Source organism: Panthera leo, chromosome D3, assembly GCF_018350215.1.
Source record: "Panthera leo isolate Ple1 chromosome D3, P.leo_Ple1_pat1.1, whole genome shotgun sequence".
NCBI lineage: Eukaryota > Metazoa > Chordata > Mammalia > Carnivora > Felidae > Panthera > Panthera leo.
Genome location: NC_056690.1, coordinates 61,108,580 through 61,136,131, shown reverse-complemented (window position 1 = coordinate 61,136,131; position 27,552 = coordinate 61,108,580). Strand labels below are relative to the sequence as shown.

Below are 27,552 nucleotides of genomic sequence, written 5' to 3'. Positions count from 1 at the left end.
TGATGAATATGGATGCAAAAATTCTCAATAAGATACTAGCAAATCGAATTCAACGGCATATAAAAAGAATTATTCACCATGATGAAGTGGGATTCATTCCTGGGATGCAGGGCTGGTTCAACATTTGCAAATCAATCAACGTGATACATCACATTAATAAAAGAAAAGATAAGAACCATATGATCCTGTCAATCGATGCAGAAAAGGCATTTGACAAAATTCAGCAAACTTTCTTAATAAAAACCCTCGAGAAAATCGGGATAGAAGGAACATACTTAAAGATAATAAAAGCCATTTATGAAAAGCCCACAGCTAACATCATCCTCAATGGGGAAAAACTGAGAGCTTTTTCCCTGAGATCAGGAACACGACAGGGATATCCACTCTCACCGTTGTTGTTGAACATAGTGTTGGAAGTTCTAGCATCAGCAATCAGACAACAAAAGGAAATCAAAGGCATCAAAATTGGCAAAGATGAAGTCAAGCTTTCGCTTTTTGCAGATGACATGATATTATACATGGAAAATCCGATAGACTCCACCAAAAGTCTGCTAGAACTGATACATGAATTCAGCAAAGTTGCAGGATACAAAATCAACGTGCAGAAATCAGTTGCATTCTTATACACTAACAATGAAGCAACAGAAAGACAAATGAAGAAACTGATCCCATTCACAATTGCACCAAGAAGCATAAAATACCTAGGAATAAATCTAACCAAAGATGTAAAAGATCTGTATGCTGAAAACTATAGACAGCTTATGCAGGTAATTGAAGAAGATATAAAGAAATGGAAAGACATTCCCTGCTCATGGATTGGAAGAATAAATATTGTCAAAATGTCAATACTACCCAAAGCTATCTACACATTCAATGCAATCCCAATCAAAATTGCACCAGCATTCTTCTCGAAACTAGAACAAGCAATCCTAAAATTCATATGGAACCACAAAAGACCCCGAATAGCCAAAGTAATTTTGAAGAAGAAGACCAAAGCAGGAGGCATTACAATCCCAGACTTTAGCCTCTACTACAAAGCTGTAATCATCAAGACTGCATGGTATTGGCACAGAAACAGACACATAGACCAATGGAATAGAATAGAAACCCCAGAACTAGACCCACAAACGTATGGCCAACTAATCTTTGACAAAGCAGGAAAGAATATCCAATGGAAAAAAGACAGTCTCTTTAACAAATGGTGCTGGGAGAACTGGACAGCAACATGCAGAAGGTTGAAACTAGACCACTTTCTCACACCATTCACAAAAATAAGTTCAAAATGGATAAAGGACCTGAATATGAGACAGGAAACCACCAAAACCCTAGAGGAGAAAGCAGGAAAAGACCTCTCTGACCTCAGCTGTAGCAATTTCTTACTTGACACATCCCCAAAGGCAAGGGAATTAAAAGCAAAAATGAACTTCTGGGACCTTATGAAGATAAAAAGCTTCTGCACAGCAAAGGAAACAACCAACAAAACTAAAAGGCAACCAACAGAATGGGAAAAGATATTTGCAAATGACATATCGGACAAAGGGCTAGTATCCAAAATCTATAAAGAGCTCACCAATCTCCACACGGGAAAAACAAATAACCCAGTGAAGAAATGGGCAGAAAACATGAATAGACACTTCTCTAAAGAAGACATCTGGATGGCCAACAGGCACATGAAAAGATGCTCAACGTCGCTCCTCATCAGGGAAATACAAATCAAAACCACACTCAGATACCACCTCACGCCAGTCAGAGTGGCCAAAATGAGCAAATCAGGAGAGTATAGATGCTGGAGAGGATGTGGAGAAACAGGAAACTCTTGCACTGTTGGTGGGAATGCAGATTGGTGCAGCCACTCTGGAAAACAGTGTGGAGGTTCCTCAAAAAATTAAAAATAGACCTACCCTATGACCCAGCAATAGCACTGCTAGGAATTTACCCAAGGGACACAGGAGTACTGATGCATAGGGGCATTTGTACCCCAATGTTTATAGCAGCACTCTCAACAATAGGCAAATTATGGAAAGAGCCTAAATGTCCATCAACTGATGAATGGATAAAGAAATTGTGGTTTATATACACAATGGAGTACTACGTGGCAATGAGAAAGAATGAAATATAGCCCTTTGTAGCAACATGGATGGAACTGGAGAGTGTGATGCTAAGTGAAATAAGCCAAACAGAGAAAGACAGATACCATATGGTTTCACTCTTAGGTGGATCCTGAGAAACTTAACAGAAACCCATGGGAGAGGGGAAGGAAAAAAAAAAGAGGTTAGAGTGGAAGAGAGCCAAAGCATAAGAGACTCTTAAAAACTGAGAACAAACTGAGGGCTGATGGGGGTGGGAGGGAGGGGAGGGTGGGTGATGGGTATTGAGGAGGGCACCTTTGGGGATGAGTACTGGGTGTTGTATGGAAACCAATTTGACAATAAACTTCATATATTGAAAAAATAAAATAAAATAAAATAAAATAAAATAAAATAAAATAAAATAAAATAAAATAAACTGTTGCTGGATGAATGGAACCTGGAAAAAAAATCAGAACTCAGGCAACTGACTTTTACATATTGCTGGTGGGAATGAATATTGATACAATAACTTTGGCAAATATTTGGTATTTTCTATTATAAGATGATCCTCACACTTTGAGACCTAGCCATGCCATTCTTAGTTATGTATCCTAGAGAAATTCTTACGCATGTGCACTTAGGGACATCCACAAAAATATATATATAAGCAATGTGTGTACTAACCAATGTTTGGCCTTTCCTCAAAGAAAATGATAAGTACATTGTCCTACATGAATACAATGTAGTTCTCCAAAACAGTGAAAATAAAAGAATTAAAGGTATGGTGTTGTTTTATCATAGATAGAACATCTGTATCCGTATCAACAACTACCAAACTAGCATACAGATTTATCTATCCATTTATTTCACATGAATATATTTTGGTGCACATGTTTCTCTTTCTGTGTAGGTAACCATGCTGTTTAGCTATGAACTTCAAATTGAGACTCTCCCTTGTCTACCACTATAATGTTGCAAAATCAGAGCAGGACAAGTCCTTGGCTGTCAGCTCTCTGAACCTCAGCACAATGCAAGTATCTCTTCCACAATATCCCTGACTTCTTCTGGTCACCTTCATTCCAGTTTGTCCTGTGCATTCAAAACCTCACAGGATATATTTTTCTAATTCTGAGACAGCTCTGTTGCTAATGAGCAGGAAATGAAGCTTGATAATATCCATTCCTTGTATCTTTATATGTCCAATGTGACTTCGTTTTCTTAGTGCTAAATCTATTTCTTCTTTAAATATTTTATGTATATGAGATTGGCTGCTTGGTCCTCCATAATCTAAATCATCTTTCTCCTATTTTGGAATCTCTCTAGCTGTCCTTCTTAAAGAAGATGCCCAAATCTAGGTCCAAAATTTCAGAAGACAGCCGAGCAGCTCAAAAACCAATGGCAGTATTCGGCAGGGCCTTTGATCTGGATGATATAGGTCGTTCTCTCCCATCAGTCATTATACATTCATCTACTCATTCATACTGTTTTATCACAGACAGTTACCGGGAGCTAGACTCTGAACCAGAAATTTGTTTACAGAAAGTTTATTACATAGCATCTTTAGGAACAACAATTTTAAGGGAGTGAGGGAAGAAGAATTGAGTTGAAGGAGAAGTTAAACTCTGATGTGGTTTTAACAGAGATTTCAGCCAACCTCATGGAGAGTTCTGGAGCTGAGATGAGTCTTCAGAGGTGTCTTGACTCAAGGTGCACAGACAGGCCTCTGTCCTCTGACATTGAATAGTCATTGGATGTGTGCTGACCGCAAGAGCAGTGCAAACTTTGAGTGTTAGATTCCCTTCATTGCAGGGTAACTTCAGAGAAGAAAATGCCTCTGGGAGCCAGGAAAATGAGATGTGGGTCTGGCACACCACTCACTCATTTGCTATAATGTTTTTTTTTTTACATATAACTATACATATAAAATAAAAATAGACAAAAAATAAACATTTTTGGAAAATTATGAAGTCAAAAGCAGTGTAAAGATAACTTTCTGTAAATGTATGCAAGTTATTCCATGATATGTATAAAACATCCTGTCTTAAAGAATTTCCTTTGTAAACACAACTCTCAAAGTCAAATCTCGTTTCTCTTTGTTTTGCTTTGTTTCAAAGGAACACATTATTCTGGAATGAATTTATGTGAATGTATCATGGGGATGGGAGAGACAGTGTGAAAAGGAATGATACTGGTCTCAAGAAAAAAGATATACTTACTTGATGTGACAAACTTAAAATCTTACTTTAATGGATTTGAAAATTTGTTGCCCATTTGAAAATAATAATTAAGTACCTGAATCTCAGAAATAAAATAATATGAGATTATGAAAAACAGCAAGGAACATTCTAGATCTCTCTCTTACACATCTTTAAGCTAACTAACTCTTACATATCTTTAGGGCTCTGCAATTCAATATTTCCAGGAATTATTTCTTTATCCAACACCAAATATGAGACATCGCATATCACCTCTGCATATTCTTGCAGCATCAGGAAAACCATTATCCCACATTTTTGGAAATACCTGTTTATGTTTTTCTTTTCCCCTTTAACTGAAAATTCCTAAAAGATAGGGAGTGTGTCTTTTTCTTTTTCTTTTTAAAATTTTTTTTAATGTTTGTTTATTTTTGAGAGAGAGAGACAAGAATGTGAGTGGAGAAGAGGCAGAGAGAGAGGGATACACAGAATCCAAAGCAGGCTCCAGGCTCTGAGCTGTCAGCACAGAGCCCAACACGTGGCTCGAACCCACAGACCATGAGATCATGACCTGAGCCGAAGTTGGACACTTAACCCAATGAGCCACCTAGGTGCCCCAGAGGTGTGTCTTTTTCAAATAGGTAACTACCGCGTGTATCACTGTTTCTGACATAGCATAGGTATTCAGCAAATATTTATTTGGATGGATAGATGAATTCCCTGAATTCCAAATTTCTATATCCAAATGCCTATTTGTTTTTCTACCTGGATGTCTTACAGGCATTTTAAGCTTAACATGCCCCAAACTTATTTCCAATTATCCTCCTTTACCCCAAACCTCTTTTTCCCATAGACTTTAGTCAGTCTCTATAACTGGCAATTCCATCCTCCTAAGGGATCATGTCAAAAATCTAAAAGTTATCCTAAGCCCTTTCTTTTTTCACATTGTACATTTATGCCATCAACAAAGTCCATTTGCTGCAACTTCAAAATATATCTAGAATCTGACTGCTTCTCCTAACCTATACTGCTAATATCCTGATCCAAATCAATGGCACCTAGGAAGCAGTAAAAACTTGGTTTGTGATCCTAATTCATTCCAGAAACGTGCTTGTAATGGAAAGCACTTTTATATCAAAGCAAATTTCAAGAACCATTGTCTTGGTTGTGATCATATGACATTTGGTGTCACATCCTACTTGTATTGCAAGACATCGCTCGTTTATCAATTTAAAATGTATTAGAAATGTTTGCTTGTCTTGTGGAACACTCCCAGAACAAGTTACTCACAATTCAAGGTTTTACTTGTATTACATACTTCCTACCTTGATCTCCTTACTTCTACCTGATCCTGTCTCCCTACAGAGTACATTCAATATGATAACCTGAATGATTTTTGTACAATAAGAGTCAGATCACCCACTCCTGTTTAAAACTTCCAATGTACTTCACATTTTAATCACCATGAAAACGTCTTCATTTCCTCAGGGTTTTGCTCAAGTGTGATGTTCTACTTAAGGTCTTCCTATATTAGTATAAATAGCATGGCAATCCCCTTCCAAATGAAACCCATTCATCTGTGACCTATATTTTCTCCACAGCACTTATCACTATCTTAAATGTTGTCGTGTCTCTTAGTTTTATGTTTGTCTCCATCTCTGGACTGCAGCGTTAATAAGAGCAGAGATTTTTGCCTTTGTGTTTACTCCTGTTCCCCATGCCTTAAAAAAAAAAAAAGCCTGACATATAATAAGTGCTCATTAAATGTTTATTGAATGAATGAGTGAACATATAGATGAATGAATAGATGCATAAAAAATTAACTATTCAACAAGTATAAAATGCCAATTATGGGCCAATATCTCTGGAAATAATAGATAAAAGCAAGGAAATATCACTCTCCTATTGGAGCTTAAATTCTAGCTGGGGAAGACAGGTAATAAATAAGTACACAAGTGAATAAAACAAGTTATATAGGTAGTGGTAAGCATTATCTATATTATAAAGGGAAGAAGCACAGTGATCTAATAGAGATTAACTAGAGTAGGATGTTGGCTGATTTAGAGGGGGTCTTCAGGGAAGTCCTCTGTACAGTAGTGATGTTAGAGTCCAAATTGGAAGGATAGCAGGGAGAGCATCCCCACACAAGAGAGAGGCAAAGGGAAATACAAAGAGATCAAGGAAGGAGCAAACTAGAGGAGCAAGATGTCCAAAATGAGTGGATGTGATAAGGAAGGTGTCCTGAAAGGATTTGAGGAACATGGGAGGTGGAAGGGTTTGCTGGGCAATAATATTTGCTTCTTCTTCACCGTTTAACTGCAGTGCTCTGTAACCAACTTCAGTTAAAGCAGAAATCCATTATATAGCAATTTTGTATTTGTTTAGTTTTTCATCTCCACACTTGACCACAAGCCCCTGGTAAACAGAGCCCATGTCTCCAACCACCAGGAAATATACCCGATATAGAGTCTTACTCAAAAATCTGTTGAGTAAATGTGATGGGTAAAATTTCCGAACCAGGTAAGAACAATATATACATGAGCCAAGTCACTTGAGGTAAGGAGCAGTTCTGTACAATTAAGTGATAGATTATCAAAATAGTCCAAAGCGTTTTGTTCCATATTGTGTTTTATGACATAGGAACTGAAAACAATCCAATCTAGTTGCACTGTTGCTGCTATTCTTTTTTATTTTGTTTGATGGTTGGTCACTGGTGGTATATTTTTTTGGCTTTAAGGGTGTTGGTAACTATGGAAGGAACAAAGATAATTCAGCAAAGAATCCATTAACCCAATGTATAATGTGCTAATGATTTTAATTGCTGTTTCCCCAAGTTTTAATAGGAATTTCAATTCAGATTAATAATAATTAAATCCACTTTTTCTAAATACTAACTAAAGTTGAAATGTTAACAAAAACGTAGTGAAATAAACTTATACACAATAAAGAATATAAAACAGATCGGCATGTTAAATTAATTAAATATGGAGGCCATTAGACCGAGGTGACTCTAATGTCCTTGGGGCCTACATAGGCAAAACAAAATCTAAGCCTGTACATGTCTGAAGTTTACAAAATCAAAACGCTGAGGACAACCAATCACAAATAACTAGGCTTTCAGATATAGCCGATCAAGAATTTCCTTACTTGCCTTCCACCTTTTCTCTCTAAAAGTATCCAAATGTCTTTCCCTGAGCTCCTGTCAGTGGAGGGCACCTAACCTCTTCCAGTTTGGTGCTGCCTGGTTGATTTTTGTTCAAATAAACTCTTAAAATTTGTAATATGTCTCAACTCATCTGTTAGCAGTTCACATTGAAAAATCCATAAAATATCTTCTCAATTAAGATTTTCACATTTTACTTGGATTGTCTTAGCTATTTCTTTTTGTTTTGAGAAGTTTTGAATATTTTTTGAAATTTTTAATGGTTAAACACTTTTAGATTTTATTCTCTTATTCTTAAAATAGCCTATTAGCCTAGCTGTTATATTTCTAATGATCAGAATAATACTAAACTTAATTTAGTATTTAAATTTAAGTATTGGATTAAAATAAAGTAAAATTAATGTTGATGCACAGCTAAATTAAGATTTCCCTTAAATATAAAAGAATTTGAACAACTGAATTTTAAATTATGTGAAAATAAATTCAAACTTAAAATTTTACCTGAATTTAATGATATTAAATTTAAAATTCATTTTGCTTTATATTAAATGTTAAATTAAATTACTTTTAATTTCAAAAGTTTTTGAAAGAAATAACCAGGAAAACTCTCACAAGTTAGAAGGTACTAAGTTTTGGATGCCAGCAAAGACAGTTGGACTAATTTCATTTGGTATTAGTTCACATTAAGCTCCAACATAACACATTTCAATCATTCAAAAGAGGAAGCAAATATATTCAGAAATAATTACTATATCCCTCTACATGATTACAACCACAAATTTGAAATATTTTAAATATAAATTCAATTTTTTAAAGTATTGGGCTCTTTAAAAACGATAATTGTCATGCTAAATGGGATAGATCGGCAAAAAAAATGAATTAAAAGATTACTAGATACTACTGTAAGCTAAAAAAATTGAAAGGAAGAAAAACACAATGAAAATGACAACATTTTTATTACTGATGGCAAAATATACTTTTTTGACTGTGTCTATTATTGAATATAACTAGTAAAATTTTTACAGATTCATTTTTAATCCGTTAAAAATTTGGTGAATGGATTAAATTTGGGAATTTAATCATTTTTGACGAATCAACTTTCAGCTAATTTTTTTTTAGTGAATTGACTCTGAGTCAAATAATAAAAGCTTAAACAAAGGTAATGAAATTGGAATCTCATGGAAAGGAACAGAGTTGTGAGACAGAAATGCCAAAAAGGAAAAGGAGTTAGCGCCTATTAAAAGGTTTCCAAGGTCTCCCAGCTAGTTAGTGCTCAAGCCAGAGCTAGAATTCAGGCAGACAGTTTTCTCTTCGTCTGTCTTTTCACCTCTGTAGTCCTTGTTACAGGAACCAGAAAGAGGTGTAACAACGACAGCCACCAATGTTCATTTTGTTAAAAATGACTATAAATGTCTCCGAATAATAACAGTGGTTATGTCTGGATGCAGGACGATAGATTATTATTTTTATTTTCCTCTTTGTGCTTTCTTGTATTCCATAATTATTTTTTATTTACGTGCATTATTTTCACGTTAAGAAAAATCAGTACAACTTATTAATTTAATATAGAAAAGTACTAGGAATAATACCCTGTAGCAACATATACTTACTTCACTGACTTGTTGAAATCTACATTATAGGAATTAAATTATTTGCCTGATGGTAATGTGCATTTTTGTCCATTTGTATACACTGTGATTCCAATGAAATTTTAAGTGGCAGATTGTTATCATTTCATTGTTTTTAAGTATTACCCAAATAAGATGTATTAGTGAGAATAGGCTAAGTTTAAACTGATGCAATAAATAACCCCAAATCTTCAGGACTCCATATTTTTCTTTTGCACATATCTGGTGTGTGTGTGCACATGTGAGTGTGCATGCGTATGTGTGTGTTTTTCTCTCAGGGCAGGGATGGCTCTACTCCATGGTACCCACTTTTACTCACTTTTCATAACCCAGGACAATCCACAAGACTTAGGTCACAGCAAGGAAAATGAGAAGTATAGCCTTTTTGGTTTAGGAAAGAAAGAATGGTAGGCTTCTGGCGAACAGTAGTAATCAAAGAAGATATTTTTCTCCCCACCCCCCCGGGTTATACAGGAATTCCAAAGCTGGATGCCATCTTGGAAAATTGCTCTTCTATACTTTCAAAATGTAACCCTGGTTTCCTCCTCAAATTAAAAAAAAAAAAAAAAAAAGACCTTCCTTTGATTCCTTTGACACCTATCAAACACGGAGGATTAGAGGAGGACAAATGAGAGATAATGTATGTAAAGCACTTTGACTAGCTCAGCAGGAAGGAGCCATCTACATTCAAGGCACTTTAAAAAAATATGCTAATGAAACAAAAGCCCTAGAAAGTTAGAGCAAAAGAGAAAAGGTACAATTGTCACACACCCCCTGCCGACCCCCATCAATTTCCCAAGGACCAAAAAGAACAAAACTTTTTAATGTTCAATGTTGCCATCTCATGGTAATCCGTTTCCAGAGTTTGGTTTCCAGGGCTTCAGCACCTATGGTCCATCCCACTCAGATCCGTGGTATCACAGTGACAGACTCTACCTCTGACACCTTAGGACATTGGCAAGGATATTGTCTGCCTCAGTGACTTTAAAAGTCCTCACGATTAGCATCTCCTGTGTGTAATCAGTGTCCACTCTGCTGTTGACTGGGTAGATTTGCATATGAAATGCACCATACAAATAGGTGAAGTCTCTCCTTGTGTTTACAGAAAATTAGCTATTGGAGAATAAAAAGTCTCTAATCTGAAGAGGTGAGATTTTGAATATGGAGTGGAGATACAAATCTGGCCATCTGTGACCGTGTGAATAAATTACTTCATGGAGAATTTCCGTAAGAGAGGAGGAAAACAGCAAAAAACCCTCAATAAGGTCAGGGCTGCATGTTTACCCAAAAGCTCATGTGACCTTAGGAAGAGCTCCTTCACTTGTATTATTGTCTCTCTTCTTATTTTCTTAAAAGAAATGACATTTGATTTTGTTTTAGAAAATCCTATAGGGGCACCTGGGTGGCTCAGTCAGTTAAGCATCTGACTCTTGATTTTGGCTCAGGTCATGATCTCATGGTTCCTGGAGGAGCTGTTTGGGATTCTCTCTCTTCCTTTCTCTCTGCTCCTCCCCAGCTGGCTGTCTCAGTCTCTGTCTCTCAAAATAAATAAATAAACTTTTAAAAAATATTTAAAAAAGAAAATTCTATAGTTTTTTTAGGACTCATTTTTTTATATCTGTATGTGAAAGAATTCTACATTATGTCCTTAAGTGATCAAACACCTTACATTCATACAATCACAATAAAAAGACAACCAATATCCCCAAATCAAACAAATGTTTTGGTTGCTTTTGTAGGGGTCTGCTACATTTAGAGGGCAGATTTATGCTTCAGGATAAGCTTTCTATTTTGAATATGATGACACAATGTCTTCCTAAATTACGTGGTGATGTTTAGGAATTTTATAATAATACCAAGAAACTGTCTTCCTGTTGTGATTCTCTGACACAACAAAGTTTCTCTAAGAAGTAGATTCTCTTATTTTTCTTTTCTTTTTTTTTAAGTTTATTTATTTATTTATTTATTTATTTATTTATTTATTTACTTTGAGAGAGAGAGAGAGAGCACACAAGTGGGAGGGAGCCACAGAGAGAGGCAGACAGAGAATCCCGGGCAGGCTTTGTGTTATCAGCACAGAGCCGGATGCAGGGCTTGAACTCAAGAACTGTGAGATCATGACCTGAGCCAAAACAAAGGGTTGGAGTTTAACTGACTGAGGCACCCAGGAGCCCCAACTAACAAATAGATTCTCGGGACTGATTAAGTGCTCTCTACATGTCAGACTGAATGTCAACATGACTTAGGAAGAGGCATTGCCACCCATGCTACAAAACACAACAAAACTTTCTGAACAAGGCTTATATAAAAATGAAAGAAAGCCGGTGCACCTGGGTGGCTCAGTCAGTTGAGCAAATAACTCTTGATTTCAGCTCACATCACGATCCCAGAGTCGTGGGATGGAGCTCCGTATCCAGCTCCACGCTGAGCATGGAATCTGCTTGAGATTCTCTCTCTCCCTCTGCCCCTCCTCTGGCTCACTGTGTGTACCTGTAGGCATGCACTCTCTCTCTCAAAAATAAAAACAAATGAAGAAAGCAAAACAAGATGGATTTCTTCTCTCTCATAACTTCTTCCTCCTTCATAACTGTTTCCTTGGTCCTAGTCCAGCGAGTGGGAAATGTGTTACTAAAAGAGACCAGAGAAACCAGATTGGTCATTTGATATCCTGCCATATATTCTTCTTCTGACTTTTGTATTACATGATAATCACTCAGTGTGAATAGTGGCATCTCTCCCACATGTCAAGATCAATCAGATGACTGTCATGATTATGTAGAGTTGGTTGCTCTGTTTAATAGAAAAAGCAGTGTGGCATTCAGGAGAATCATGGATAATATTATCTAGACCCCACAAACCCAGTGAAGAGCTCAAATTACCCCTAACTGTGATTGAAGCTAACAGGTAGCATTGAATCCTAAGAATTAATTAGTTGATTAAGATGAAAGCGTTCTCTCTCTCACTGCCTCATACACATCCCCCCAAACATATATACAACTGTCCCCCCTTACCATTTGGAGTTACTTTCCAAGATCCCCAGTGAATTCCTGAAACCACAGATAGTACTAGGCCCTGGATATACTGGTGTTTTTTTTTTTATCCTATACATAATTACCTATAATAAAATTTAATTTAGAAGTTAGGCACTGAAAGAGACCAACAGTACAATAATAAATTAGACCAATTATAAAATACACTTTAATAAAAGTTAAGTGAGTATGATCTCTCCCTGTTCCCCGCTTTTTCTCCCTCAAAATATCTTATTGTCCTGTACTGACCCTTCTTTTCCTTGTGATGATGTGAGATGACAAAATGACTATGTGGTGGGATAAGTGAATCATGTAGGCATTGTGACATAGTGCTACGAGTCTAATATTGACTTTCTCCTGTTATGTCAGGAGGATCATCTGTGTCTGGAACATGGTTGACCTTGGGTAAAATACAGATAGGGCAGGACTACTGCCTCTCTTTTTACTTACTCCCATTGATTGTTTTTCTTTTCTTCAGTCACTATTAACTTTTCTTTTTCACTTGCTCTTTAAAGAGGGAGACTTTAAATAGTTTAGCAGTTAGCTGACTGTTTGATTGTTAGTGGAAAATAATGCCTCTAGTCTTAAAATAAATAGATAAATAAATAAATGAACAAACAAAACAAATAAAAATAAAGCTTCTAGTCTTTTCCAAGTCCTCAGATCTATAGAAAAGTGGATCCCAGGGCATCAGAGTGCTGGCCTGGCTTGTGACAGACTAGTTCTGTTCATATTCTCTTTCCTTTTACCCCAGGAAAGGACAGGGTTGCACTATTGGGTGGAGAGATGGGGCTACATGATGATAAAAAATAAAATATTGGGGTGCCTGGGTGGCTCAGTCGGTTGAGCGTCCGACTTCAGCTCAGGTCATGATCTCACAGTCCGTGAGTTCGAGCCCCGCGTCAGGCTCTGTGCTGACAGCTCGGAGCCTGGAGCCTGCTGCGGATTCTGTGTCTCCCCCTCTCTCTGCCCCTCCCCTGCTCATGCTCTGTTTCTCTGTCTCAAAAAGAAATAAAAACATTAAAAAATTTTTTAATAAAATATTAAAATTCAACCCCTATACAACATACTGGAGAAAGCTAAATTGCAAACCTTGAAATCAGCAGATCCCCATCTTTCTTTCTTGAAGATAAAATACTTAGCTTTGCTTTCAGCCCCATTTTTTTCTAACACTTTCTCTAAAATAAAACATTCTTCTTATTCTCTCTAAATCTCACATATTTTAGTGTTTGTTTTCATTGAATAGATTAAATGTAATTTTGCTTTAAAAATTCTACTTTCCCACTTGAAAAATATTAAAGACCTCCCTTGAATGTGGCTAATCAAAGGGTGGGGCCCGCTATTGTAGAGCAGATAACCACCCTGGAAATTTAATCAGTAAAATACTTCGTTTTCATGTAGGTATCAAACAAGAATGATCTCTATCCAAGGTTTTTGTTATTTATTTTTAGTTACTTTGTTTTCATAATGTATTTTCAAAATTACAACTAGTTTAGGCTCTAGGAAACTCTGGCTCACTCACTTGATACACTGTTCCTTCCATTGGCAGCTTGCTGTTCCGTATTTTCATATTTAAGCAGCAATGTTTTCTCAGAATGATGTGCCCTGCAGTCTTTACCACAGGACAGAAGTGCATAGACTGTATAGTCATGAAAGCACCGCCTTCCTTGGACACAAGTGTGCAAAATGAAATTGAGTAAAAACTAACAGTAACCTGGTACTTGTCTCGAAATAGGACAGATCCTTCCCCCTTGATCTGTCAGTAAAATAGTAAATGGGCACATTCGTTACCCACATCTTCCTCTCGTGCTTGAAGTTTCTATAGAGCTGCTAACTGGCACAAGCCTAGTGAATGACTGAGACCACTTTGATGTGCAATTGGGAATAATTAACTTCTCTTTCGCAGAAATTGTGTCTTTAAATATTCCTTTAGTTTTAGCTTTTTTCTCCCCATGTTTTGTTTTGGTGGGTTTTTTTTTGTTTTGTTTTTTGTTTTTTTTAAGGTACAGATGGTAGTAGAATGCATTTTAAGATAGTAACATTTTAGAGCAAAATGTTTTGTAGAATGACAGGAAATCCACGAAATTTAGAACTTAAAGGAACTTCAGAAATTGTGCTATCACGTCAATTTTAGGATGGGTTTCTGCAGAGCTTAGGAGCTCAGCTAGGAGAGGGCAGGATGCTGAGTAATGTGGGCTCCTCATCTTGCCCCAAACTACACACCTCTGCTTCTGTCTGTTTAACACCTGGGGATGTGTGAGAGATAATTACTTTGAAAAGAAAAATATTCTACCACTAAAGGTATAAGCTATAAACATATATATGTGTGTATGTGTGTGTGTGTATACATATACATATATACATATACATATGTGTGTGTGTATGTGTGTATGTGTATGTGTGTGTATATATATATAATATATATGTAATATATTATATATATATATTTTAACCAATCTGTTCACTTAAAAGTTGAAGAAACAACGCCCCAATAAGGTTTAAATAAGCATGTAAAAGCCAAGACTAGAAATCTGCCCTCCTGATTCCTAATTTTTGTTTGTTTTCCCATATGACACTGCCTTTGTCACTTGGCACTAAGCCAGGAAAGAGTGGGCTGGTGGGGCAAGCCGTTCTAAGACAAGGAGGAGGGGTAAAATGGAATGGTAATGGTAGGGAATGAGGATCCTAATACTTACAGCATCCAGAACACTGTTAAGTGTGGCAGAACGACCATCTGACGGAGAGACATTTGCCTCACCCAGGTGAGCAGTGGCCACAGAAGGAATGAATTACTGTCCCATAGGTGAGAAACAGAGCACACAGGGAGGGTTTCTTCTCAGTCAGTGTTGTTGCAAGAGAGCAAATGTGAATGGCGAGCAGAAGGGAGTAGGACCGGTGGCAAGCTGGTGGATAAACATGGGGATTCCTAATCTTCGTCCAGATTCTCCCTCACCATGATCTTTCCCTTCTTCTCTGTATTAATAAACACTTTCCATTTATGTCAGATTCTTTAACACATGTATATATAGTATATTTTGGCTCCTACATTTCCCTATTCAAATTTAGTCACTTGATGACCCATGTCCTGAAGGAGGGGCAAATTGTCACCTCCTGTCTTCTGGGGCACTTCTCACAGTTCTTGTCACTACATGGGTGCTCAGAGAATGCGTGAAGATATTTTCCAGAATTAATTTTACCGTCAATGAAATTAAGGGTGGACAATTTAAACAAACAATTATGTTTCAGTTGTGAAGAGAGGAGTGCAGAATTCTCGGGGACAGTTGGCTTAAGGGCCTTTTTGACAAAGCCAGTTCGATCTCAGAGGAAACGGTGGTGAGCCGCCTTCACTGCTCAGGGAAGGGAGCCATGTCCCTCTGTTTCATCGCAGGCAGCTCCTTGTTTGCTCTCCCTGCTCTGGTGAATGCTTTGGTTTGCAGCAGGCCCTATAACATTACCATGCATAACAATCTGTCACTATTATTCATGGCTTTTCTCCAGTCTCCATACTTTTGACATTGCCATTAAAGAGATTCAGTGTGCTTAGTAGCTCTTTAAAAAATAAATAATTGAAAGCTAAATTATATTAAACCGGGCCAACGCTGACCCCTTCACCTCAGTCCATTGCTATCTCCTTAAATGTATTCCTTCTTAAATCATATTGTAATTTGAAGATGCTGAAGTCTAAGTTTTTTGACTCAAATGCAGTTTCTTCTGATGCATAATTCATTTTCACTTTGTTACTGGTGCTGCACACGCAATCGCTTTTTTGGCAGCTAAATGCAGAATGAAATCAACAACTCTGTAAAGGGTGAGGAATCGGAGTGGACATCTTGGCGGAAGAAATATTAAGCATGTCACAATGTTTTGTACTCTGTCTGGTGAAATGGAGACAAAACCCCCACCAACCCTCAAGTTAATGCGAGACAATGGCATTTTACGGCTGGAAATGATCTACCACTGGTGTCATGCTGGTGTTGCATTTAATTATTCTACACATCACAGAAGACGATGACTTTTGAATGTTTTGAAACCTCACAATTATTTGATGAGCATCTTCTTGAAGTTCAGCTGTTGTTAAGAAAGAAAATCTCCCTGGTTCACCTGTCGTTCTTATATTCCCTAAGGGCTCAGGATTCCCAAGAAGACACATGCCCTTAAAACATGGGGAAACTAGCCTGGAATGTCTTGGAGTGAAGAGGTTGTCAACATAGACAAGAATTTGAATGTCTGGAAAATTAGGTAAATTTAGACCTACAGCAAAGACACCTAAAATGGTTAGCTTTAAATGATGAAGCAAAATGACCAAAATGAGCAAACTCAGAGAAATGCCATTTTATTAGATCTCTAAAAAAAACATATTGTATGTATATGTATCTAAAAAATACATATGTATTGTAAAAAATGCATATTGTACTGTTTCCTCGAAACAGTTGCGGAGGGGGTCCTGGGTAGCTCCGTCAGTTCAGCATCTGACTTTGGCTGAGGTCATGATCTCACGGTTTGTGAGTTCAGGCCCCGCAACAGGCTCTCTGCTGTCGGCATGGAGCCTGTTTTGGATCTCTGTCCCCCTCCATCTCTGTCCCTTATCCATTTACATTCTCTCTCTCTCTCTCTCTCTCTCTCAGAAGTAAATTTAAAACACCCACAAAAAACAGTTGTGGAATCAGGAAGTTTGCTTCTAGGGCCTTCACACTGCTTTTTTTTTAATTAAAAAAATTTAAACATATTAGCATGTAAAATTTAATGTCATTTGTGATAAATAAATACGAGAACACACTTTAAATGATTAACATTTTAAAATGTATTGTCATAAGACACTAGGGATCACCAACAAAAGGAATGTTCTCCTATATTCCATACCCCTACTTCCTGTCCTCTTTCCCCTGGGAAATTCCTCCAGCAACTCTGCCCTCAACATCCACCTGTTTTGGCAAGGCATTCTTAAGGTACTAATCACTTGATCAGAGCCAGGAGGTGAGCGTTCCAAATGCATGAATATCTATCTATTGGTCAGAATTTCATAATGGATGACCATGAAGAAGACTGTGTGTGTGTGTGTGTGTGTGTGTGTGTGTGTGGTCAGAGTGTGGGAGGGGAAGGATAGATAGTATTCCTCATATTTATACTAATGAAGTTACCACTTTTTTTGGTCTATTTACCGGACTATCCTGTTGTATTGCTTTCGCTCTTCCTGAACACCTTACAAGAAGACAGCTGAAGACGAATTTTCAGAAATAAGGGGAAAACAACCCAAAAGGTTAACTGGTTAGAGGGAGTGTTTGATCAAGGCTGATTAAAAGAAATAAATCTTGGTAACTTGATGCAAGGACAGTGAGTGACTAAGGCAGGGCACAGAGGGGTGCATGGTCCTTTCCCTTTCTCATGTATTCAGAGTGACAGATTTGAGATGGAAAAGATTTATGGGGCTCAAGGGTACTTTGGGGATAAAATTTAATCACTTGGTCAACATATCTCCATTGGATCCCCAGAGCAGACAAGCCCTGTGCTAGGCACCAAAGGAATACCAGAGGGCTAAGGGAGTGCATGAAGCATGGGTTGAATTTTTTTAAATGATTACAACTCAAAGTCCTGAAAGAGACCCTGAATATACAGTATCACAAGTCTCAAATGAACTTTTGTCAAATTACCTATCCCACATTGCAAGAATAAGAATCCCTCGAGTCACACATGCCCACCATCATTTCATCATACCCTTTGAGGTTCAGTGATATGAATTTATAGTTTTTTTCTGTGTGGATATGTTTCATCAAGCCAAGAAAATTGTCCCCGCTGGTTGGATCTATGTGGCAGGTTTGTTTATTCAATAAATTAGGAAGGAAAATTGTTCTTACCAGATCATTCTTTTTTTTTTTTTCTGAATTTCACAGAAAACAGCACATTTTCCCAGGTAGTAGAATGATTGCGTATTGTCTTTGACCCAGCTATTTCAATAGCTGTATAGGCCAAGAAAAAAAAAAAAAAAAAAAAAAGCATCCCTTAAACATCATGGTCCCTCCTGGGCTTGACCTTCCTGGGTATCAGTATAGATTTATGATACTTAGTAGTCAATAATCCTGTACTAAGAAATGAAGATTCTTGAAGGAAGCCCAATCAAGCAAACTTTTAGTAAGAGATTTTTTGTTAGTTTTTCCCACTCTTTTTTCTGGCATTCCTGTCCCCCTCTCTTCTCTTTTACTTTCTTACATTGTATCTTCTGCACATCTTGTTTAAAATATTTGCCAGCTAATATGACTAAGCCAAGCCACAGATACATAGGTTATGGTGTTAATACCTTCCACTGATATGAATTTGCAAAGACAAAACAAAATCTTTCAGGATCCAAAATAGTCACTTGAGAAGAATGGAGTGCAAGAGGTGGAAAAGCACTTTGAAAGGTCATCTCATGACACAACTTTTTAAGTACACAGCCTTACTCATACGTTACTCACTCATGAAGTCCAGTCCAATTCCAAATCAACTCAAGATGGATTTATTCTCTAAAGGGGAACTATAAACACACTCTACTTGATTTGAAAGAAAATAACAGACACTTGGGATGAGTTAAGTCTTTGTAAAAGGCCAGGGATATACTGACCCTGTTTGAAGTAGAAGATAAAAGTCACACTTACAAAACAGAACAGTTAGAAAGTGATTGCCTCCAAAAAGCAATGTTCTGGTAAAATTATTCCAAGATCACCAATTTTACCTCCTTAATTTTTAGGAGTGATGATTCATCATCTCTCCTCAGTCTTCTTGACTTTTTTGCAGAATGAGAATACATTCTTGTTCCTCTCTTTGGTCTCTAGTACAGGGATCAGTAAGTTTTCTGAATGACTCTAGCTAAGATTTTCTTTTCTTTTTTTTTTATTTTTCTTTTACATTTTCTGAGTGTTGTAAATCCAACAAACCAAAAGAAAAACCCCAAAGATACTAGGCGAAGGACTGACAAAATTAAAGAAAAAAGTGTAGCCCATGAACCCACAAAGCACAAAGTATTTCTTATCTGGCCTCTTTTAGAAGTTTGTCACCCATTGCTTTAGTAAAGAAAGCAGAAATGAATACAGAAGGACTCTGGTTCTCAGAGAGTCATGGAACAGGAAGACACTACAAAACAATGATTTCAGTCGTATCATTAATGACCTGTGTTTGTGGTCCTAAAACCAATGGGAAAATACCAGAAGTTGTGAGATGATAGTGTTCAAAGGACACACTAACCCAAACCTCTACTCTAAGCACAGGATGCTGGACTGAGAATCTGAGCCAAATTCACTGCCAAAACGGGCCAAAGACCAGGGAAACCCATGAGTCAGGGCTGTCAAATAAGGAGACCAAGAGAATTGGTGACTTTGAATATAAGCCCCAAAGTTAAACATGGGCCCACTGATTGCATTTAAAAGGAACTCAAAAGAAAAGGCCGAGACTCCTAATGCCATCTCTTTTTCTTACCTTAAATAGCATCACTCCCCATTGACTATGCTCATTTGGAATGTTTCCATTTATGTCCTGCCAACATCTAAAATGCAACACTTCAAAATTTAAATTATTACCTTCTTCTAGACCTTCAGAGACAAAATTCCTTCTGTCCACTACCACCACCGCTTCCAGATGTAAATTGGTATGTGGCCGACTCCCTGAAGAGTCACCTTGACCCTGCCCTGAGTCCAGCACAACCGAACAGCCGCCATTCTGCTCAGCCCTGCCTCAAATCATTCAAGGTAAAAATGGCACCTTCCTGTCTGCAACATTAGGAAAGCAAAGAAAGGTGACCTAGTGTGATACACAGCAAATCCCCCCGCCCCCATAAACCCGCACAGAATCAACAAAATCAAGGCATATCAGAAAGAGAAAAGGGAAAATATATAAATTAAAATCTGCGTTAGTTGACTTTGACAGCTATAATACTACAGACTGAATTAATGTTCCATAAATACATGCCAGGCTTCTCCATTACAGTGATGTCAGCTCTCATTCCCAGTTGAGCAATTGCCTAGGTAGTAAACTGCATGTGACTCTGAGGTAGAGCTTTTAAAGAGGTGTTTGGATGGGCTGACATGGACCATGGGGACACTGAGCATCCAGGTCCCCAGACAGGAGGGAGACGTATGAAAGAAATAAGAGCATATCATGTATGTTCATTAAAGAACCAATGGGAAACACCACTGAAGTGGGCATTACTCACTTGAGGAAACATTTCCCTTTAAAATGTATCTCTTCGTGTAATTATGATACATGGATTGATACCCTGCCATGGCAACCCTTCTTATTCTACCAGTCAGGATTGAAACTTTGTCTTGTTATTTCACGGATCTGAAAGTCATATCCTTTTTTTATACTCAGATATTATTACACAGTTTAGTCATTCACCTTCCTCACTTAACTTCAGGTGATTTTACTTTTAAAAAAAAAAGATTAATCCTGGGACCTCTTATATTAAAAAAAATTAAAACATTCCTCTTGACCCTGTCATACCTTATGTGCAAAGAGCATTGTATGCTAATGTAACCTATTAGAGAAAATAAAATGTAGACTCTAGTATTTCTTTTTATCTTAAAAAGAGGTAAATGGTGCAGTTCTTGTGTGTAGGCACAGGAGGGAATTAAGGTACATGTGCTGTACTCACAACTTGAGAATATCTTTTTTCTCATAGGATATGGGCTCTAAAATTCTGCCCTTGGAAATCTGTCCCTCTATGTTATGTTTTTAATATAGATGTTATGCTATCTTTTTAAAGGTCCAAATGTCTCCAGACATGTTCTCAAACATAATATGTATACTTTCATAAGAATGATTTTACTAGATCCCTTCCTCTCATTATTGAAAAAATCATGATACTGACAGAATACTGCTTATCCAAAGTGAGAGAAGATGGGTCATGGGAGAGGTGTAGGACAGGACATGGATTTTGAAGGGATGAGGAATTCTAAAAACAAACTTCAGTGACATCACAAATTTAGAAGTGTTCATTCTGAACTCTCCAATTTTGGTTGTTCTTCCCTCACCTCTCAGAGATTAAGACTGCAGGCTGATTTTCTTTGCTTTTTAAAATAGAGTTCAGTAAACACCACACATGTGTGGAGTATGAAAGGAGAAGAATGCTACAAGCTCTCGAAGGGGTGGTGGAAATTATAGGTAGCGAAAATGTAATTATCCAACTTGGAGTTTTTCCAGGCCGGATCCACCTGATCAGAGACATTAGAGCAAATGCATTACACTTTTAAAAAGTCTCCTGCCGGGCTCACTGAATGAGAGTAATATCATATTGCCTATGGTTCTGGTAAATAAAAAGCATCATTAACAATAACACAATGTGAAGAGCCTGCTGAAATGATATACTGTATTTAGCCATGATGGTGCATCAAAATCATGATCCTGGCTTCGGAAATGGGCGGACGCACTGGAGGGGCAAACAGTGATGATTAAAAAATGCAGTCAGAGCAAGAGCAAATTCTTTCCAGCTTCTTCTTACAGAAACTTTGCTCTTCAAAAGCAATCATACTCGGAAACTTACTCCACTTCAGAATAGGAGAGCCTATTGTACTGAACATGTGAATAAAAAAAGTTCTTTCTATTCTGGCACAGTGGCACAATCACCAGACCAATGGCAAATGTATTTGCAATGATGGGTCACTGGTGGGGTGCAGATATGGCATAGCTGGGAATGAAAAGAGGGCTCAACAATGGTTAGAGAGCAATGTATGTGTCATTCCCCATTCCTAAGAGATTCATTGTAATAAAATTCAACTAGTATGTTCAAGCATCTTTAATATATAGGTATTGCCCATGAGATTACCAGTTATGAAAGAAATGTGACATAGTCCCTGTTCTCAAAATGATTACAATCTACTTGGAGGATGGTGTATGGGAATTGTACTATGGGAAATAGATTAATTAAAAAATGTTCTATTATCAAAATAAAATAGACATATAAAAAGGTACTATGAGAATCCAGGGTGGGAGACATTATGAACAGTGGATGGTATCAATAAAGACATCAAAGAGGAAGTGTTTTTTAATATAGACATTGAATTTAAATAAATACTGGGCTGATAACAGCTGGGAGGCACAAATATGGCCTTCCCAGTTGGTTATGGCCACTTTCCTTCTGATTGGATAGTGTTGTAACTGGGTAGACAGCTTAGATTTGCACACATAGAAAAGAAAGCAGGAACAGCATGTGTACTATGTATATCTAATATGTTATATGCAGAGGAAGAATCAGATACTATGTATAAAGATCTATATCTATCAGTCATATTCATATAACTGTACTTATCTATTATACAACTATAATATGCACCAAACTAGCTCATTTATTGTGTGCCCATTATGCATACTTATGTTATCTTTGATTTTCAGAACAGTGCTTGTAATTCTCATTCCCAGATGAGGAAACAGTATCAGCATGACTGCTCAGAAACCTCCAGGTAGAAAGGGAGTGTGGCAGGATTCTTTTTTCTGCTGGGCTCAAAAACTTTGACTTTCTCCTACCACTGTGTTACCCAGATAGGCCTGTCAAATAGAGAAAGCAGTTTTGAGAAAAAAACATTGAGAGAGATGCATGAATCATATTCTGTTCACAAGTAGTGTGCTTGCATGAGAATTGGCTGGAGTTTTATATCATAGAAAGGAAAAGGTGAAAAATGACTAAGTACCAGCATTGTGTCTTAAGGGAACAGGGCAGGCCACTTGCCTTTAGGTATCTTTCTTTCTCTATGACTGCAGGCTAACAGTAATTTCTGTTATCAAATCCATATCTTAAAATAAATTTTTCTCTAGGAAAAGCCAACACCAAAAGTAAATACACCTTAATGGGAATGTGTTTGTCAAGTCCTTTTTCTCCATGACCAGCATGACTTCAAGTAGCATGAAGCATTGACATTCCTAGATGTATATACCTTCTCTTCTTCAGAGTGGGTCTGTGTGTGACCTATTCTGGTGATGGTGATCTACTTTTTCTGATTGCCCAATGTTGCTTTGAAATATAAAAAAATCTAATCAATTTTGAGCACCCTGAGTAATTCAGCAAACTACAAACAAGTCAGGGACATTTCTCCATCTTTAATCATGCCCTTAAACAATTTTCCTTGAGTGGATTTCCTCTATCTCTTCAATTTTCTAAGCCAACTCTTTTTCCATTTAAACCTTCCACCATCCCAGAAATCTACAAGATTCAGCAAGAATGGTATCACATCTGGTAGTTCTTTCCTTACCATAACATCCTAGGTTCATTCTCTACCAAATTTTCGTTAGGTTCAGTTATCAATTGGCAAATGCTCAATGATGACAGTGAGAGGGCTAAAAACAGTTCAGGCAATAACAATATTCAGATATTTATACATAAATACTTACAAATCATCATTTAATATATTTGGTCAGATAACTTGGTGTATTTCAGTATATTTGTGGGCTAGGTGTAATATGTGTGTGTGTGTGTGTGTGTGAGAGAGAGAGAGAGAGAGAGAGAGAGAGTATATGATGTATTTTATTTTTTTCTACCTGTCTTTAGATGCTTACAACCTAGTATAAAAATATTTAAATATACTTGGGAAGCTTGTACAGAGGGTTCAATTCAACTCGGGCAGAATCTTAAAACTCTTCCATTAAAGATAACTAATATTATAGAAAAATTTATTTAAAATGTGAAATGTTGAACCTATCCTGGAACTGACAAGAAAATGAGTGTTCCTCAGTGTTTGGGAAGACAATGGGAAATGAGAGAGAAAAGTGAGCAAGGTAGCAGATTGTCTCTTGGTGAGCATTAGCCATGCCCAAGAACTTATTTGGTTCAAGTCCTTTTGCTCTTTGGTGTTTTTATTAAATTAACAAGGCCAATATAGCAAAGGACAAACTGCTCAAAAGGACAATGAGAGAGTGATTAAATTTTGGATGAGCAGTCATCTGGGAAGGTATCTCTAAGGAAGTTACTGGAAAGGAGACCTGAGAGACGAGATGAGGCAGCCATGTCAGACAGGAGGGGCAGTATTCCTGGCAAAGGAACATCTGTGAAATCCATCTGGTTGGAAGGAAATTGACTCCTTGGAGGATCTGAAAGAAAACCAGTGTAAATAACACCTCCAGAGTAAAAGAAAGTGGACTGTGTAGAGGCTGGTCATGCAGGCTTGAGTCAGTCCATGCAACATTGAGTTCTAACCATCATTAGTAGTTTATGTGTGCAAAGTAGTCAGTGATGGCTTTTTCACATAATTGGTTCTTTTTTTATTATTTTAAAACATGACAGTGCTGATTTTGTTTATGTGGCTTTTATATTTAAAAAAATTATACTTAAATTATACTCAAAAATTAATTTATTTACATAAAAAGTAAAATATCAAGTATATCCTAATGTGAATAGCATATTTTAGTGAAAAGTTACTACATTAAAAAACGAATCTAGTGAGAAGTGTATTATTGTCTTACATTTTTGCAAAAATATTTAGTGGCTGATTGAATAGAAGATGGTTGGATTCTCATATGTTTCTACCTTCAGTCTGTCACAATATCAGAAATCATGTAGCCTCTGGAAAACTCCACTGTACATTTATAAGACAATGAGAGTAAAAAAAGAAAAAGAAAGATAGTTTTAATGTGAAAATGGTTTTGTTCTTGATGATCACCTGAAAGGGTCTTTGGGGCTCCCAGGGCCACACAATGCAACCATTAATCTCAATGAATCACTCACAGATTTAGCTGAATGCACAGGGCTCCATGATCTGTATTCTTCCAAAGGTATCTTCTACTTGTCAAAATTTCCCTCCAACACAAGCAGAACCCAAGGCTATTGCACCAGGAGGGAATATGGGGCTTAAAACAAGACTTATCCTCAGGCTATGAAACATACAGTTGAAACTAATTTGAGTTACAGGGTCCAGGGGTAAAACAGAAATCAGCAGCCAGGTGACGGTCCTACAGATGCATCAGTCTGCTTGAGACATCAGGTGGCAAACAATGAATAGGATGCCAGGGACCTGGGTATCAGACAGGTGAGTTGGAGACTGGCCATCCTCCTGATAATTTTGGAAAAGAGGGTTAGAGGAATTTCCTGAGCTGGTAAGGCAGAGCTGCAGGAACTCTTGTAAATATTGGCAGCACAGATATGATTGGCAGAAAAGGTATTTTAAGGACAAATGTATGTCAAATATGTATCCTTTAAAAAAATCAGTAAGAAAAATACCAATAGTCCAAAAGAAAAACAAAAGATATAAGTGAGCATACCAATATAAATATGAAATAAACTTGCAAGATCATCAGTGAACACACATGGTGAAATAAAACATCAGTTTCCATGTTTTACCCATCGCAATAACAAATCTTAAATACTTGAAAATATAGCTGGTGGTGAGGTAAGCATTTTAATATACTAGAAAAAGGAGTTCCAAACCTTGCTTTTCTGGAAAACAACTTGGCTGAATTTCACGCACTTACTTCAAGAATCTCTGCTTGCAAGGTTACCCTAAGAACGCACAAAGCGCATTGTCAAAAACATGTATCTATGAAGTAAAAGTCCGTGATTCCTTACTAATAAGGAACACATAAACTGATGGATAAATAAGTAAATACAGTGAAAAGGAAACTTCCTTACAGGGAAATGCCTACTAATCAATGTAGAAGGGACAGTGGAGGTAGAAAAATCACCATTTTGTAATTATCCTAGATTCAGATGAGAATTATCAACAAATGCAAACATTTCATGAAAAACAGGATATTTAGACAGATTCAAAGTATCTCCTTAGAAAAGCATTTATTCAGAAAGAAAAACAGTAACTTTAAAGTGCAGTAAACATGGTAGACACACCTTAGCAAATGATCCAAGTTAATACCACTAATGATGGAATAAACCAACATTCTGAGTGATGGAATGTATTCTTGCCTAGAATGAATAACCTGAGTCTAATGGTAAGGAAATGCAAGTGAGGGACAGTCTACAAACTAGTCTGTATTTTTCAGACTATTTCATAAAAGACATAAAAGGTTTGCAAAACTTTCAGGTTAAAAACTGTGTGAATCATTCCATGGTCACTAAATTCAATGCCTAATTTGAATTGGATCCAAAAAATAAAGTTAGTGTATTATTGGGACCATTTGTGAAATTTGAAAATGGACTATAAATTAGGTGATATTCTTTTATCAATATTAAAATTCCTGAATCTATTACCTGTACTACAGTTATTTCCTTGTTTGCAGAAAACATACTCTAAAGAATTTAGGATTCAATAGCATACTTTTTGCAACTTTCTTTGCAATGTATAGAAGAAATAAATATATGTACATAAAGAGAGTGATAAAGTAAATGTGGCAAAATTTAAAAAAATGGTGAATCCGGATGAACACTCTTCAATACCTTTTTTGTACTCTTCTGGAAGCTGTTCTTGAAATATATCTGTGCATTTGAAAATATCTAAGTAAGTTTGAAAAAAAAGTCACATGCAGATTTTCATTGAAGCCTTGTTTAATATGTACATGAAAAGGCATAAAGATTCCCCCAAGTACTACTTTATCTGGATTCCATGGATGTTGATAAGTGGCACTTCTAGTCTCTCTAAATAATTGAAATTTCCATTTTGATTTTGTCCTATTGAGGAGTGTTAATTACTTTCCACAGGTGTGAAGTTTTTGTGGTTGTTAAGTGTGGATGCTAGTTTTCTTTCCTTTTCCTAACAGCCTCCTTCTGCTCCTCCTTTTCTCCTCATTTTTTCTCTCCTTTTTTTTTCTTTACTGTTTTAATGTTGATTTCTAATTTACTGCAGATTGATCACTTGATGAGGTCTGTAGAATATCAATTAGAAATTATTGAGACTTTTATGGTCACCTAGGATGTAATCAACTTATGCAAATGCTCCATGTGTATTTGAAGTATTTTAAAGGAGTGTGTATACTGAGAGACTGAACATACAAACAAACAATGGCCAGATCAGATATAAAAATAAAATTCTGATCCACAATCTGCAGCAACCTATCCAGGAAACCAACTCCTTATCTACAGTAACCCACCAGGAAGCCAGCCATTAGTCAGAATTGCAGGAAGTCAGACTGCTATCTCTAGGAACAATCCAAACAATAATTTCTAAAGTACTTGGCCCAAAATGTCAGTCAAGACTTGATTAATAATTGATAGCTTTTCTAATTTTCTTCTCTACTTCCAACTTAGGACCAACCAGAGAAAACCAATACATGTGCTCCTAACTGATCACATAAGATGCCCCTCTTCTAGTTAGTTCACCTATGGCTTCCTCATATCAACTACTTCCAGTCAGGTCTTAACATCTGTCTTTTTTTCCCCCACACTAATGGTTTTCCACTTCTCTGCTTGCCTTTGAGTCTCTGCCAAAACACAAGTGATGGTGGCTGATTCCTTTGCTATCACAGGCTCTGAATGAGTAACTTTTGCTTTACTTATTTGGTTAGTCTTTGTTTAGTTCACAATATCTTATCTGAGGTCTTTATCTCTCTGTGCCTTTCTCTGGTTCTGTC

At 37.0% G+C, this 27,552-nt stretch overlaps 1 protein-coding gene across 1 annotated transcript in view; it reads left to right on the top strand.

The window, feature by feature from the left end:
- Positions 1 to 27,552, top strand: part of LOC122203135 — a 723,308-nt gene that overhangs the window by 342,017 nt on the left and 353,739 nt on the right. Inside the window, exon 4 of the mRNA XM_042909703.1 lies at positions 19,642 to 19,799. Coding sequence (XP_042765637.1) covers positions 19,642 to 19,799 — 158 coding nt within the window. The remainder of the gene's footprint in view (positions 1 to 19,641; positions 19,800 to 27,552) is intronic.